The sequence below is a fragment of the Homarus americanus genome, unplaced genomic scaffold (assembly GCF_018991925.1).
Source record: "Homarus americanus isolate GMGI-L3 unplaced genomic scaffold, GMGI_Hamer_2.0 scaffold43243, whole genome shotgun sequence".
NCBI lineage: Eukaryota > Metazoa > Arthropoda > Malacostraca > Decapoda > Nephropidae > Homarus > Homarus americanus.
This window is the reverse complement of record NW_024721459.1, coordinates 21,800-38,928: the sequence shown is the minus strand read 5'-3', so window position 1 is coordinate 38,928 and position 17,129 is coordinate 21,800. Positions and strand designations below refer to the sequence as shown.

General features: G+C 39.4%; 2 protein-coding genes across 5 annotated transcripts; one reads left to right on the top strand and one right to left on the bottom strand.

The window, feature by feature from the left end:
• Positions 1-2: 2 nt before the first annotated feature.
• LOC121861707 (PAXIP1-associated glutamate-rich protein 1-like) lies at positions 3-11,239 on the bottom strand. Its single transcript, XM_042359618.1, has 4 exons — positions 11,114-11,239; positions 1,739-1,863; positions 1,002-1,155; positions 3-545 (listed from the first exon to the last, which is right to left on the bottom strand). Exons 1-4 carry the CDS (start codon positions 11,221-11,223, stop codon positions 347-349), a joined length of 588 nt encoding a protein of 195 aa, XP_042215552.1. The 5' UTR covers positions 11,224-11,239; the 3' UTR covers positions 3-346.
• On the top strand, positions 2,587-17,074 carry LOC121861706 (bolA-like protein 2). 4 transcript variants are annotated; one of them, XM_042359616.1, is made up of 3 exons: positions 2,591-2,792; positions 9,987-10,081; positions 15,172-15,523. In XM_042359616.1, the coding sequence occupies exons 1-3, from the start codon at positions 2,727-2,729 to the stop codon at positions 15,266-15,268; spliced, it is 258 nt and encodes an 85-aa protein (XP_042215550.1). In that variant the 5' UTR covers positions 2,591-2,726; the 3' UTR covers positions 15,269-15,523. The 4 variants fall into 4 exon arrangements, with proteins under 4 accessions (XP_042215547.1, XP_042215550.1, XP_042215548.1 ...); XM_042359613.1 differs by lacking the exons at positions 9,987-10,081; positions 15,172-15,523 and adding an exon at positions 4,444-8,250 and having other exon boundaries at positions 2,587-2,792; XM_042359614.1 differs by lacking the exons at positions 2,591-2,792; positions 9,987-10,081 and adding an exon at positions 13,662-13,705 and having other exon boundaries at positions 15,172-17,074.
• The last annotated feature ends 55 nt before the right edge of the window (positions 17,075-17,129 follow it).

The following is a 17,129-nucleotide window of genomic DNA, read 5'->3' as shown; positions in this document are numbered from 1 at the left end:
GATTTGTGTTTTTTTATCATTTTATTCCAATGTAAATATACATTTTTTTGGCTACAAAATGCATCTTTGGGATAATCTAAAAAATGAACTAGAAAACAGTTTTATATATAACCCCCCTAACAGTTTTTCTGCTCTTGTAAATACTGGAGCTTTTGTGAAAGGTTTCCTAAGATACACTATTGTACACTTCCAACTTTACTAAACAATATACACATCAATTTTGTCCAAAGTGTCCAATCAATTTGAATTCCTAGTTAGTATCGCTTTTTCATATGTTTATACACTTCTTACACACTTAGATAATAGTTTTGTACCCATCTTGACTTAACAACAACTATCTTACAATCTACTTCCTGTCTCTTCGACTTTTGCTCTTTTCACGTAATTCAAGTTTCTTTTGTCTTCTAACACTTGCCAGAATGTTTTCAAAATTTGTGGTCTTCTTCTTTGCACTGCCCTTTGGTCCAGCACTGCCTGGGGTACGGCGAGGTGTGAATCTCACAGAGGCAGGTTCATCATCAAAGTCAAATCCTGAAGTGTCAACTCTGTTGGTTGGAATATTTTTTTCAATTATAACCCTTTCTCATAAAATATTTTCCCCATGAGTCTGTTATTCTTTTACACCACCTCCACAATTACAAAAGACTTGAAAAATTACACAAATTTAAAATTACAGTAAATATATCATTATTCCCTTCATGTGCATATCTCATATACTGTACCACCAGCCATCATCCCTAAAAATTCTCTAAATATTTACCATCTAGTAAATACTAAAATTACAGGAAAAAAATGCAGGTGCAACTACAAAAACTAAATCGTGTGGTTGTCTTGAGATGAAGCCTTGAAGAACTATAAATACTAGAACAAAGTAACAAGTGTCATTTCACTACTAAATATTGTACTATACAGTTTATTTAATTGCACATAAAGAATTATTACAGCTCTTCCGATTCTATCTCTAAAAACATAAGAAATACATAACATTGCTTTTAACATACTTTTCAGCCAACTCTTCCTTCTCACTCTCGGAATCACTTTGGGATGGTGTAGGAAGGCGTCTGCCCAAACCCCACTTCCATTTTATAGAGAGATTTCCATCCTTTGCGAGGGCCTCATAAAGTCTAATAATCTCAGAGGGACTCGGCTCAATACCTGAAACACAACAACATACACAATTTGTTTAAAATAAATTCATTTATATCTCATTAACTCTTTCAATACGTCTACCTATCCCATTCCGTGTGATATCATTATAATTAAGGGGTTGTCATCATACTTGAAGGCTAAGTCATCATATTCATAAATGAAAGGGTTCAGGATGTTGTATGTTGGGGTTAAAGTTAATGAAAACATGTTGGGAAGCTGCTACAACACACAATAAAAGAAATAAACAAAAAAAAATCAATACAAATCTGTCAAGTTAAAAAAATCCTGGCAAGTACATATGTGACCCACATAATCTGCACAGCCTAGGTACACAGCTGCTATGCATAAGGGAGAACAATTGTGGGGTAACACAGGTCTTGGAGGAACTGAGACACCTGATTGTTATCTGAGTGATGTTTCAGTATGCAGAGCTTTCATAATGTCATATCTCGGGAGGTATTTAGTAGTAATCGGAGCTCCTTTCAAGCATACGTTAGGTTAAATCATCTACCTGAGAATTGTCTTAAGTGTCATGCAATCTAACTTAAGTATTGCTGACTGAGAAGAAATAATCACAGGCAACACCTACCATACACAGTCTTCGTAAATTCCTTTTGGACTTCTTCGTCACTACAGTCTATATTAAAGTCTCCCTGTTCCATGGTTGTTCCTGCATTTGACGGGTTTTTCTTCCCCCAGTTACTAGAAGCACAGCTGAAAGGTAAGATGAAGGTGAAGTATCAGACCTGGGGTGACAAGAGACTCACAATGGTATGAAGGAAGCAATAAATAATTTGTGCTGTACATAAATAAATCAAATCTAATATAATGCTTCTTTATAGATTTTATTAAGCTAGTTAGTCTTGTATCGTCCATGAATTTATTTCGTTTTCATAGCTGGTAGTGTTCTTTTAACATGAACTAATTCAATGTTTTTGAACCTGGATTTGTATTCGGATTTCTTTTGTGTTGGCCGTCAAAGATTATTAGTTAATCTTCCTGAGAAATAAACGTTTTAAATATTTAATACAATTTATTTACCGAATTATATGAAGATTATAATTATTTACATACATATAATACATCACGTTCTGGTTTACGTAATGGTAAATACCAATGAAAACAATGACAAATTAATGATAACGTAAAGTTATATTAATTTAGTGTAATTTATTTTACTATCGAAATTAGTCCTAATTTTTTCTTCATATTTATGATAAAATGAAGTTGCAGCGTCTGGACACAATGTGCTATGTTGAAAATAAACATGGCGACTACATATTCTCTTTATCTCTTTTCTTAAAAGCAGATAATACAACCTACACAATATTAAATAAACCTACACCAACGAACATTATGGTGATCTGGTTACGTTAGGTTTCATTTTGTATGGTCTGCCTTCTAAAAAATATCATGATTGAGGCTGACTGACTGTGGTCGTGGTACTTCTTCAACACTGTGACTGCCGCGTTATCATGGTAGAGTAATCTTCACTAACTGTCAACCAAGAATTACTGTGATTTACCGGGTGATTTACGTCGGTGTGATTACCACAGACTTTACTGTGTATCTGAGTAATGTCGGGCTACACTCAAGAGTATATACAAGAGAAACTGACCAAGGAACTGGAGGCTACTCATGTAGTAAGTTAACTTCCCTTTAAAGCAACAGTTTTAAAGTGTTAAAGTAAATCTTAACTGATGATGAACAAGCCATTTAATTTTTCGTTGTTGTCGTCGTACTGTGGCTGCTGTTCCTAGTTTAAGATTATAGTTTACATTTAATTTTCTAAAAGCATGGAAGTTTTGTTCTTGAGTCTTGCTGCTAACATATATTACTCGTCTTTCTTATAACTGTTGCATGGTAGTTATCAAATACTATATATCGGGTAAAGGTGGATGAGACAGTTAGCTCCAGAAATAATATATGAAATTGAACCAAAATTTCTGGAGATACTATTTGCATGATATTGAACTCAAAAATGGAAGTGAGAATGCACAGAATTCATTGGAATCTGACCTAACCTACCTAACCTAACCTTACCTCCCTATCCTAACCTTACCTACCTACCTAACCTTACCTACCTAACCTTACCTACCTAACCTTACCTACCTAACCCAACCTTACCTCCCTAACCTTACCTACCTAACCTAACCTTACCTACCTACCTAACCTTACCTCCCTAACCTAACCTACCTACCTAACCTAACCTATCTACCTAACCTAACCTTACCTACGTAACTTTACTTAACCTTACCTAACCTCACCTAACTTCCTAACCAGTGCATTGTCGTTTTGATTTTCATGCTGTCATCCAAAGAATATCTCTAGAAAAAATTATTGAATTAATTCCATATAAATCGTAATGAATATGCCCCATGAGATCATCGTTCATTTCTTAACATGTAAACAAAGACCACGGACGCTCCCAAATAACAGCCGATGTGAACCAAAATATGGTCACCACGGGAAATCCAACGATGCCATGATTACAATAAATATTTCTTTCTTTCCCTTTAAAGGATATAGAGACGTGAAATTACTGCCATATGATCAGTGTTTGTAGTGGAGTGACTGTGAATGTATGTATAGCTATGGGAGGAAAGTGTCTACCTGAAGAGTTAATAGATCTATCCCAGGCCAGGCATGTGTTATGTGAGGAAGCTTGTTGTGTGTTGTACCTTAGGCCAAGGTTCATAAAACTTAACATAATAGTTTTGTTTTCATACACTGTAATAGAGGTTAGGAGAACATACCTACTGTAGCTGCTGAGGAATTTTCAGTGCTGTAATGACTTTCAACTTGTTATTACAGATGAATGGAATAAATTAGGTGCATTCTTATAGGCTTTCAGAATCTTTTATACTGTACCAGGAGATACTTTATTGTAACTAATCAGTACTGTACAGTCCTTCTCAATAATGGTTGGGGGTTCTGGGTGCTACTAAGGCCCTTAGTTGATTATAAACATGACGACTTCTGCTTCCTTGCATATTGAAGGCTTACTACACAGTACCCTACATTGTGTTGTATCCACACTGTTCTTTGCAGATACAGTAGTTGCCTATAGGACCCACTTTCCTTCACATATTTTATATAAAAAAATTGCCAAGATGTTACATTTCAGCTGGCAAGGGTTGAAGTAGCTACATGTACTGGGTACTGGTCAGTTCTGAAGCCCTTAAAGAATCCAGGTCACGCTATGTAGTGGGAGAAGTGTGTAAGGTAATTAGATATAGACAGAAAATCATTTGCCATGTTCCTTAAACCAACTGATTTTTTGTCTGTTTCTAGGATGGTTGGGAGTGTTGAGAAGAATGAGGGACATGAAGCACAGCTCACCATCATCTTTATACTGAAAGAGAATTCTGTAGTGGCATCTCATCAACTCTCTTCTGTGATGTAATGCATAAGATTACATAAGCTTCTCGTGAAACTGACTGTCTCACCTTGTGTCTATGTGACTTACGGTACCTGAATAAGCCTGGAACTTAATTCTGTTTGTTTTTCACAAAAAAAAATTCTGTGACATTTATACAGTTAAGTTTTTTGCACTTCTGAATAAGTCATACAGTAGCTACATTCATATAGATGTTGTATTCTGCTTTGTAATTGCAGTTTCTTGATATTCAGAGATATATTCAAACATATTAGTTCAAAACTTTAGAAAATGGGAAATCTAGTTATAATAACTCTTTTGGGAGTTTTCTTGAGATGGTGTGTGTCACTCTATCCATACTCAGGTGCTGGTAAACCTCCAATGTTTGGTGATTATGAAGCCCAGCGTCACTGGCAGGAAGTGACAGTTAACTTACCGGTTAAAGAGTGGTACATGAACTCAACCAACAATGATTTACTGTACTGGGGTCTGGACTACCCCCCTCTTACTGCATATCATAGTTACCTGTGTGGACTTGTGGCAAGAAAACTAAACCCCAGCTTTGTTGAACTGCACAAATCTCGCGGTTACGAGAGTTACGAACACAAGCTGTTCATGAGGTACACCGTCTTTGTGGTAGATCTGTTGATATACATTCCTGCAGCTTACATGTTCCTCTGTGCCCTCTCTAGTATTCCCCCTAGAAGGAAGTATAGGAAACTAGAGTATTTGTCTCTGATCCTTTACCCAGGATTATACCTTATAGACTATGGTCATTTTCAGTACAATAATGCATCACTTGGGTTTTTTGTGGGAGCAGTTGCTTGTTTGATAAAGGGTCGAGATTGTTTGGGATCAGTTTTGTTTTGTTTAGCCTTGAACTATAAACAAATGGAGTTGTATCATGCTCTCCCAATCTTCTTTTATTTGTTAGGAATATGTTTCAAACAAGGAAGCATAATGGGATTTATCTTCAAGATAACTAAGATTGGTATCTCTGTTCTTTTAACTTTTGGTATTATTTGGTCTCCTTTTCTGTCTGACACAAAAGTGCTGTTACAAGTTGTTCATCGCTTATTTCCCCTTGACCGAGGGTTATTTGAAGACAAAGTGGCCAGCTTCTGGTGTAGCATATCAGTCTTGGTGAAGCTGAAGAAACTGATTGATAATAATAACATGGCTTTGATCTGCTTGCTATCCACAGTAGTATGCATGATTCCATCAAGTATACACCTCTTTATAAATCCCACACCAAGACACCTGCGCTATGCCTTAGTTAACGGGTCATTTGTTTTCTTCCTGATGAGTTACCATGTTCATGAGAAGAGCATCCTGCTTGTAGCAATACCTGCCTGTTTGATCTTTAGTGAGGAACCCTTCATGGTGACCTGGTTCTTCATTGTGTCCATTGTCAGTATGCTGCCTCTTCTGGTCAAGGATGGTCTGACAGTTCCTATGGTTGCTCTGACAGTTCTTTTGTATGCCATATTACATTTTAGACAGAATTCTGGGAGCTCCTCACATTCAAAACCATCCACCAAGAATCCATTTTGGATATGGATAAAAAGGACCTTCCGTCTCTCTCTGGCCGGATTTTTTTCCCTGACTGTTGTGTCTCTGACCATGACTCCACCACCCAGGCTGCCAGACTTGTTCCCAGTGCTCCTCTCTGTTTACTCCTGTGTTCACTACTGTCTCTTCTGTCTCTACTTCCATTTCTGCCAGTTTACTGTTAAGTATAATAAGCCTTCATCATCTAAAATGAAGACAAACTAGATAATACAAACTGAAATAATGTAACCACTTCAGATAATACAAAATTGCATATGACTGTAATGTACTTAAGATAAATCAGAATTAAATATGATAGCAACTAACTCCACTACAGTTAATTAATCCAAAAGATACTACTCGGTATGATAACAGTGAGATCAGATTATTAGAAATACCGTAGAGGAACTTCTTGCTCAGAACCTGTCACCAGTCTCCTAGGGTGTGCATTTAGAATTTTGTCACCCCAGGTACAATACTTAAACTAATCTCTAGCAGTAGCTGGAGTATAAAATCTTGGCAAATAAAAATAGTACTGTACTTACACATTAATGCTATATATGAAACTCTCATCATTGGTAGCAAGACTATTGCAGTAGAGCCATAACATTTACAGTTGTCTAGGAACAGAATTGGCTCTTAGACTGCCTGCCAGCATTGAGCAGTGCCTCCTGATTACTCCCAATAAACCCAGATATAAAAGATTTTGAGAGCCTTGGCCTGGTAGACCCTCATGCCTGGACTAAGAAGCCATATCCCAAACCATTGTTCCTTTTCTGTCCTGTAATACACTTATAGTTTGTATTGTTTGGTATAGTATATGAATATACAGGAGCTATTATGCAAATGTTATTAGAATTCCTAAAATTTAATGAAAAACAAATGAGAACTGTGCAGTGAATTATACTGTATGTATATATTTAATATTTAGGTGAATTTTTTTTTATCGTATTAATTAGTGCGGTATTTACATTACTGTATATGATTTGAAATAACCAGTATAACCTTTCTTCAAAAGTTATTCTCCTTTGTCCAAATACTGTATTATTTTGCCTATTTGAAATTCATTTAGCAGAATTCTTTGTCTCCCTCTAAACATAACATACCTAACACATGAACCTGGAGATTTGGGCTACAAATAGACCCCTGGCAGCATAGTAAATGGGATAGTCTTCAAAACTTTGGATAACAATATGTGATTACTGATGGTCATTGTAGTCTTATTTCATCTACACTACAATTGCATCTGGTAGCTAACTGTACTGTGTCAACTCAGAGTCTCTTAGTATATTTGCTGGCATCCTAACCTGACCTGATGTGACTTAGCTACCAGTATTTTAATCTAGCTTGACCTAACCTAACTCTCCCTAACCAAATATATACGAACCTGACATTCCTATTTCTGTATAATTTGTTGTTTGTACAACTACTTACACTGATATGCCTTTGCTACTCTCTCACCTGTATTCTTTGTTACTTGTGGTGATAGTTCCTACAAAATGGCTTGTAATTTTTTAAACATTCTAATTTTGTAGTTGAAATTAGTGTTATCTGTTTTGCTTTATCATGTCAAGCATTGTTCATTTTTTTTTATTCCAGTGTGTGTGAAGATGTAAAGAGGAGTACAGTAATAGCTAAGATGGTTAGAGGAAGATTTTCTCATTCAAGTTTCCTCAAAAATTTGTAAACAGGTATCATAGACTGGGTATGAACTATCGATTATATTATACAGGGGGTGAAATAGTCTCTGCTCAATGGGGAAATACTATGTTGAAACTTTTTATAAGAGAAGAAACAGTAGTAGGTGTGTTTATTCCAATTTTTTTCATTAAAATGTGAACCGTACAGCCAGTCAGTGCTTCATATTCTCCTGTACTCTTTAGAAGACCATATATGTGTTTCCTTTACTGTAGGGACTGACCAACCAACCTGTATGTACTGTGCTGTATTTATGGAGGACCAATGTGTGATGGTACAGAATTACAGGTCGAGTATTATATAGTATGTGTTTGGGGAGATTTTTTAGGAGGTAGACCCACAGTACTTAAGGTATAGATGTATTATTTCACTATAAAAATGTACAAGATAATACAGTCATAGGATAGTTCATGTGGGGTATTTCTTCTCTCTCACACACACACACACACACACACACACACACACACACACACACACACACACACACACACACTAAAAAAAATTACCCACTAATTCACTCAAAAGGTTAAACACATCAGCTTTTGTTTGAATAATTCAGATCTTTTGTGTTGAAAATACTTTAAACTAAAAAGATATTGACCTAAATATAAGATATACATTCATGCCCACTTTAATTAGTATACACTCCTGAGATGTTGTCGGGCTGATGGTAATGTTGAGGAGACCAAAGATATGAAAGATACAAGTCTGCTCTCTAGGTCACTCTGTATTGTATTATATTTACAAAGTTGACATGAAGTTTGTTTTGAAAGGTTTACTTCTTTTGATGCTTATTGTTACTAAATAAAACAAGATAACTTTTATTTTTTTCTGGAGATTGTGTTGTTGGGATTTTATTAATGGTACTTTTAATAAGACCCGATATCAATGTACAAAGTTTGTATTTTATGATAAGAAATATGAACTAATTATTAATAAAGTTGTTGTTTTTCTTTCACCAGTGCCTTTGATATTATTTAATTTTCCTATCAAGATGAGATATTTTATTGATATATTTTCCAATGTCCTTTTTTTTTTTCATAAGCTGTTTTATTTGAGTGTGGGGAATATATTGTAATGGCTACCTCCAGTGGTTAAAATGAAGAACAGTTCAATAGCTGACTACAGAAGTTGATAATGTTAAAATGACACAAGGCTAACCTTTTCAACACCAACAATAACATCTGGTTGTAGGGAATGCCACAGTTTAGGTTGATTGAGAGAGTTAAAAAGAATTCATTACTGAGGATTATCTTGGATATATCATGAATTATATTATATTTCCTGATGATGATAGGGTATATTAGATACAGTCTGTGTGTGTGTGTGTGTCTTATGGGTGAATATATATTTATAAACCCACTTCTAACAGATATTTATAATCGATGGTCTGATGTCTCAAAAAGTATGAGTGACCATTACAAATCCTCAGTATCTCTGTCAACAATGATGAGTGAATCCTCTTCCAACACTTTCAACCTTCATATTTTTTTAGTGTGAATTCTTAAGGTCAAAAGGTTACAGGTTTGAAGGTCATTGGCTGGGTTGAAACTCTCAGATAATATTTTAGTTTATATCTGAAATAGATTTTCTCCCGTGGGAATTATACCTGACATTTCTAGTTCTAATTTGGTATTTTGCTACATCATCTGACATCCAACAGAGGTTTATCCCTGCATTTAATATAAAGGTCAGTGCCATGGGGTTAAAGGTCACACAGCCAGCTTTAACCTCTTCACTACTGGATGCCTCTTATATCTGTGGGGTTAAGGTGTTACCTCTAGATTTTTAGGAGATGATGTTACCTTGAAAATTTTTTTACTTTCACGAGGTACTGTTCTGCATGGATATCCAAAAGCAAGGAACATAAAGGAACAAACAACAATGGTAAAAAGCAAAGAAAAACAATATCATGGGGAAAGTAAATGACAACACGATGGGAACAAAATAGAATAAATTGACAAAAAAAAATCGTGTTTACATTTTCGTTCCTATTTCTTCTGTCCAATTCTACTTTAAGGTAATCAACTGTCATCAACTTATGAATCTGAAGCCCACAATTTTATATTCCTAGATGAATCAGAACTAATAAACACACTTTGGATAATATCAGTAAGTAACAAGTTTTAGTGGCTTAAAGTAGAAGGTATCAAAAAGTGTGTTTTACAAAGCCATTCTTCTAATACAAGTTTTTGTCTTTTTTACACAGGGTGTGGAGGACCAGAGTGATGGATGTGGGGCCAAGTTTAGTGTGGTGGTTGTCTCCCCCAAGTTCACAGGCAAACCTCTCCTCCAGCGACACAGGTAAGAAGACAGGTGTACATAATAACTCAACCCCCCTCCCCCTACCCTCTCCCACCTCCACACACGCCACCCTCTCCCCTCCACACACACACTGCCTCCCACCTCCCGCCACCCTCTCCCACCCACCCTGCGCCACCCTCCCACCTCCACACCGCCACCCTCTCCCACCTCCCTGCCCTCTCCCACCCCACACACACCACCTCTCTCCCACCCCACCCCTCCCACCCCACCCCCCCCTCCCTCCACACACCCACCTCCCACCCCCTCCCTCCACCCCACCTCCTTCCACCCCACCCCACACCCCACACCCCACACACACCCCACACCACCCCACACCACCCCCGCCACCCCACGCCCACCCCACACCCACCCCCACACACCCCACCCCCACACCCCCCGCCACTACACGACACCCCACATACCCGCCACCCACCCCGCCACACGACACCCCACGCCACACACCACCCCACGCCACCCCTACACGACACCCCCACGCCACCTACACACGACTACCCCACCCCGCCACCCCACACATACCCTACACACGACACCCCACACACACCACCCCACGCCACCCCCACACGCCACCCCCCACACACGACACCCTACACACACACACAAACACCCACAGACACAAATAAATCTGAAAGCAGAAAAATGGCAATACTATGCTTACATACATACATACATACATACATACATACATACTATACATACATACATACACTATACATACATACATACATACACACTATACATACATACATATGAATAACTGATTACGTTGTCTCCCTTGAAATGATGATGGATTACATGGCCACAGGTAAGGAACTGGTACAGGTGTGACTATTTATATTTCTGAAGCGTGTGTGTGCGTGTGAGGGGCGGTGCTGGGCGTGCCTGGTATTGTTCATTAAGCTCCTGCTGGTATTCGCAGCTTAGGTGTGGCATAGTGTAGGGGGGGGGGTGGTATACACACACACACACACACACACACACACGAGTAAAGTTACCAAGTGTTAATCAACAGACCCTTGTGTGGCGGGTGAGTACAGTGTGGTGGTGATCTGGTGGTAGACGGGGCGGTATTTCCGACGTCGCAGTGTAGTGTAGAGGGCAGCAGCAGCGGACGATAATAACATCTCCAGGGAGTGACCGCAAACGCCTGGAAGCAGTTTCTCAAAAGGCTCGTGGGTTTATTATTATTATTTTTTTACCCTTAACTGTGAATATAACTCACTAAGTGAAAAAATATTAATTAATGTCTTTAACTGAGAATATAAAAACGTATCTAACGGATTCATTTAAGTTACGACACAAGGATAACTTTTCTTAGATTCGTATTCTCTGAGTTTCTCCCACCACCTCTCATTTCCCTCTCTTCCTCCTTCCCCGTATTGTGTGATGCAAGAACCCACCTGACGCAAATATATACGCAACAACGGTAGACAGAATAGCTTCGGAATTACTGTCCTTGTGAATCTAGTGTAGGTAAAGGTGTCCTCTTATCTCTCAGCTGTGTGTGTGAGGTGGGCCCCGGTTAGGTTACTTTGGGGCCTGTTAGGTGTGGGGGTCCATTTGAACCAACACCCACCATGAGCCGGCAGGGACCTGAGTGGTGGTGTCCTCGACCAAGGTCACTCAGTAAAAGCCAAGTGGAATTTGCAATGTAGTAAAGGTGATAATCCTTAGGGTGGTGATGTGGTGGTGTGTGATGGTGGTGTAATAGTGGTGGTGTGTGTGTGTGATGGTGTTAGTGGTGGTGTGCTGTGTGTGATGACGGTGGTGGTGTTGTAGTAGTGCTGGTGATTATGGTGTAGTGTACTATAGTGTTGGTATTAATGGTTTGGTGGTGGTGGTGTGTACAGGTTCATTGGTGGTAGAGATATTCAACAGGTTATATAGTGCAGTTCAGTAGTGTCGTGTGCCAGACGGAAGAGCCTCAACACACACACACACACACACACACACACAGTCTTCACCCCACATTACCTCAGCGGCTCTTTAATGTTCACAGAGGTTCGTCGTTCCACCTTTAACAAACGGAAGTAAGGTGTGTTTTATATATATACCCGGCCACGTATACAAGGGGTATATATATATTGATTTCCTTACATTTATTCATCTCTGAGGATATATGTGGCATCATGAAGCCCCTTTCTTTAGAGGTTGAGAGTGTGGGATTCATAAGCCAAGTGGTAAGCGACGTATTATGTTGACTTTTTCACCTCTTGGAGTTTTCTGTTTAGATTTTCTCAGCCATTTGATTGATTTATGCACTATTAGGGAAAATCATGTAAATTCCACAACAACTCTAGCATTGTCTGTCTGTCTGTATGTCTGTATATGTACTGTATGTGTGTGTGTGTTTGAATGCATATTTGTTTGTGTTCGTAGTTCGTACCCTGTAATACACACACACACACTACACTGGTCGGTCGAGACAAGGTGAAATATGACGCCATTGTGAGCGGAAACGACAAGCATCTAGGCAGAGAATGGTGATAGTTCCTCCCTGCCTGTGATGACAAGAAGTGTTGATAGGGAGGAGATGCTGGAGGGGGGGGGGGTAACCATGTGGCATGGGGAGATTAAACTGTTAACAACTGGAGAATATTAATAGTGTTTTTAATTACTTGAATCAAATCTAAAGTTCCTAGTCTAATTTTGGTTAAGCTAATCTAACAGCAAATTAACCTGACCCAACCTAAAGTAACGGAACCAAACCTAACCTAACCTAGAAACTTAACTTGCATTCCCTAGAAAGACGAAGAGTGCGGGGAGATATGATAGAAGTATTCAAGTGGGTGAAAGGAATCAATAAAGGGGATATAGATAAAGTTCTTATAATATCCGAGCAGGATAGGACTCGAAGCAACGGATTTAAGTTGGATAAGCTTAGGTTTAGGAGGGAGATAGGAAGGAACTGGTTCACAAATAGGGTGGTGGACGAGTGGAACAAGCTTAGCAACTATGTAGTAAGTGCTGGAACGCTGGAAAGTTTCAAAAGGAGACTGGATAGATTCATGGATGATAGAGAGTGGTAGTAACTCTCGACAGGAGCTGCCATGCACAGGCCAACCGGCCTATTGCAGACTCCTTATTTTCTTATGTTCTTATGTTTAACTGAACGTAATGTACTGTATCGTGTACTTTAGGGGGTATCAAGAGTGGTGGTGGTTGTAGTAATAGTGGTGATGTTAGGGGTAGTAGTGGTGGTAGTAGTGGTTGTGGTGGTTGTCCTGGACACGGAGCTCATTTATGGTGAGGTGCATTAAGCGTATGGTGCAGAAGTTGACGGTGGAGAGGAGTGATAGCGGTAATGGTAGTTCCGGACTCCACCTTCCTCGCCTAAGTCAGGTGGGTTCTGTACTGTTTTCTCTCTGTTTCGTTCCTTTACAACAGTTGTCAATGTGTTTATATATCATCAATATCCTCCTCACTTAACTATTATTAATATTTATTTTATTTAATTATCGGTTTGTAAAAAAAATATAAGGAATGAGGAGAGAGAGGTGTAAATAAAAACAAAAATAATGTAACGTTGGCATCCTCGGGCGCGACAGGTTAACGGGGCCTTCTAAGTGTCGTCTTCAAACACTTCCTCTCTGGAGCCCGTGATGGGTAGGTGCTGTGTGTGTACTCTTCCGTGGAGGTGGACGAGTGTGAATTTGTCAGAGGCATTACGGATGTCTCTTGAAGGTGGGGGTGAAAAGAAATAGAGGAGTGTCTCTTCCTTAGGTGGTGTGTGTCTACAGTGAGTGGAGCCGTAGATAGGTGAAGTCACTATGCACGAGCCATGTCGAGTACAGTGTTTATATGGACAAGCTTATATCTTGGTTATTTTTGCCTTATTTCGCATAATTACTCACCGACTATATATACTGGATTGGATTCATGTGCTGCCCAAGAGAAGCCAAACTGACCGGGTACAGAAAAAAAATATGTGAAGCCAAAAAATGTACATCAAGATTGACTGTGGATCGTGTTTTGGTGTCATACTTTAATAAAAGAGGAAGCTTCCAGAGGACGCGATATACGACTGAGCTGTGTCGTAGGCCTGGCAGTGACGTCGACCACCTGCTGCTGGCTGGCTGGGCTCTACAGGTGCTGCCACATAACGGAATAACTGTCAGACTCCATGAAACTCCACAGCTTAACGCAGACTCATGCAGGAAACGAACCGAACAAAACAGTTTACCATGTGATTCGACAAAGCTGGGGGTGAGTCATTCAGTCACATCCTGCGTGAAAAAAAATCAAGACTGAGAGTTTCTGTAAAGAATACTTGAAAATTGTTCCAAATATTCGACGATTTCCAATATCTTAAAATAGACCATACTCTCAACGTAACTGCCATGGCGAAAAAAAAAAATCACGTACAAAAGTTCTCTCCCCGTAGTGAAACTGAGTCACGGGAACCTACCTACCCTCCCTGACTGGTGCGGGTGTGTGTGTTTTATTTCATCTGGGGTCGATACTGCTTCAGTTTAAGAGGGAACGAACCTTTGACCCCCGTCTGTACTGTATATTGAACCCTGCAGTGTCCAAATCCACGCTGAATCAATGCTAACTTACATAACATTACTGAATTAATGTTTATCTCTGTTAAAATATTATTGGTGACTATTCTGTAATGAAGACACCATAGACTCCCGTGTTATGAGTCCTGAAGCTGACAGAGACGTTGATAACAGTTGATAACGTTACTTTGGTTATCTCGTCAGTGAGTTGATAGTGTTGGTGACAGCACTGTGATGGCGGTGTTATCACGTATGATGCGTGTATTAATATAGTGTTACCAATGTATTAAAGTATAATGAGTAGCGTATAGTGCATGATGCTATTTAGTGTGAAGTAATGAATAATGTATGATGCTTGTGTATTGTATAATGGATGATGGGAGTGTGGGGTAAATGTATAATGACAGTTTTATAATGTACGATGGTGCTGATGGAATACTAATATATTCTACTCCTGTTACTGATAATGTCCTCTTTCATCATCTTCATCATAATGTTAGCAGTAGAAGAGTTATTATACGATTAGTTTATATTTCTCTAGTGTAACATTTATTTGTCATGTTTCAGGCTTGTGAACGGTGTGTTGCAGGAGGAACTCAAGACCATCCATGCATTTTCCATGAAGACGTTAACACCAGAACAGTGGGAAGAACAGCAGAAGTAGAGGCTCCTCATTAAGATTCCTCGACCCTATAGTGACACAATATGAAACTCATTAAAAGGGAAGTTTGAGTGAATTTTAGAACTATATGACTAAGAGAATTGTAACCATGGCAACAAGTAATGAGGGTGGTGAGGTGAGGTCCCGTGTGGTGAGGGTGAGTGCACCAGGGAAGGTCATCCTGCACGGTGAACACTCGGTTGTGTACGGTAAACAGGCAGTGGCTCTCAGTCTCAATCTCCGAACACATCTCACACTGACCACAGGCGGAGATGCTGTCACTCTGGATCTACCTGATGTTGGAGTCAGTGAATCTTGGACGATGAAAACCATGCACGACCTCTGGAGCCGACTGGGGTGTAAACAGGAATCCGATGCAACGCCTCTGTCGGCAGACCAAGCATCCCATTTACGTCAATTCCTTGGTATTGAGGAGGAGGTGACCTCTCCACAGAAGCTGACTCTCTTTACATGTTTGCATCAGTATTTATCTATCTTACCCTGCCCAGTAGCCCTCACCATCTCCGTTAAGAGCCAGTTACCCACAGGTGCTGGTCTGGGTAGTTCAGCAGCTTATGCTGTATGTTTGTCTGCAGCTTTGCTCCACATATCTGGTAGTCTGAACCCGTGCCAGTTGTCCTCTCCTGCAGCTGGTGACGGTGGCACTGATGTTACTAATTTTAGTAACCTGAAAAATGTTTGTAATTGGGCGTACAGATGTGAACAAATAGTTCATGGGACGCCATCAGGTATAGATAATTCCATTTGTACTTATGGAGGGGCAGTCAGCTTCAAATGTGGCAATAGCTCACCTTTGCAAGTGCCACCATTACAAGTGCTTTTAGTCAATACAGGAGTGCCACGCAGCACAAAGGCACTGGTGACGGGGGTTCGTGAGCGGCGAGAGCGACTGATGCCAATTGTGGACCCAATCCTCGAGTCACTTGATGTACTTGCCGACCGTGGTCTCCAAGTGTTGCGTCAACTTGCTTCTGCAACAGATGACAATGAACGTGACTCTGCCTATAACATACTTCATGAGTTGGTAGATATAAATCAAGCACTACTGTGTGCCTTAGGTGTGTCACACGCAAGACTGGATCGCCTGATGAGCATCGCAAAATCTCACAGCCTGAATGCCAAGCTGACTGGTGCAGGTGGTGGTGGTTTCGGCATTGTTGTATTAGGACGCGCCACGCCTGAAGATAAAGTCACTGCTTGTCGCAAGGAACTTGAAGATGCAAATTATCAAGTGTGGACAACTTCCCTAGGTGCACCTGGTCTCACTTTCCACCAACCTCATTGACTGCTGCTGGACTCTTGTAACAACAATCTCGCTTCATTCATGTCTAGTTAACACAACAGTTGAATATTTATGGTATTAAAACTTACTAGTGCAGTAATCTCTAGTTCATGCATCAATATCCACTCTGCCAGCTCTTATGGCTGTGTTTACATACTGTGATAGAACATAGAAGTCTCAGAAAATATGTTAACTTAAAATTGTAAAAAAAAAAATATTTTTCAATTCATGTATAACGGAGTTTCTGACGGTCTTGTTGTTTACCGATGCTTTCCTTAATTAATATTAAATGTCATTAGAACTTTACTGTATATGTCTGTGTCCACAAATATAATAAACTGAATAATGATAAAAGTGATGTTTCAGTATTAGTCATGGATGATAAGTTTTGTGTATAGTTACAGAGAATCATGGCATTGGTGGAGACTTATCACTCCAGTATAACACTAAATTATGCATTATACAGAGGTGCTACTCAGTCTACGGCAATAAAATCACTAATATCATTTCTGTATTTAGCCAAAACCTTCAATATTTTATTTTATATGATTTGTACAAGGT

Bases quoted from the DNA above. Each gene is read 5' to 3' on its own strand.
- LOC121861706 (XM_042359613.1), top strand. From the start codon at position 4,820: ATGGGAAATCTAGTTATAATAACTCTTTTGGGAGTTTTCTTGAGATGG.
- LOC121861707 (XM_042359618.1), bottom strand. From the start codon at position 11,223: ATGTTATTATCGTCCGCTGCTGCTGCCCTCTACACTACACTGCGACGT. The intron at 1,864-11,113 runs GTCTGTTGATTA...CTTACCTTTCAG, and splicing joins TACTCACCCGCCACACAAGG to CTGTGCTTCTAGTAACTGGG. The intron at 1,156-1,738 runs GTAGGTGTTGCC...GTTGTGTTTCAG, and splicing joins ATTTACGAAGACTGTGTATG to GTATTGAGCCGAGTCCCTCT.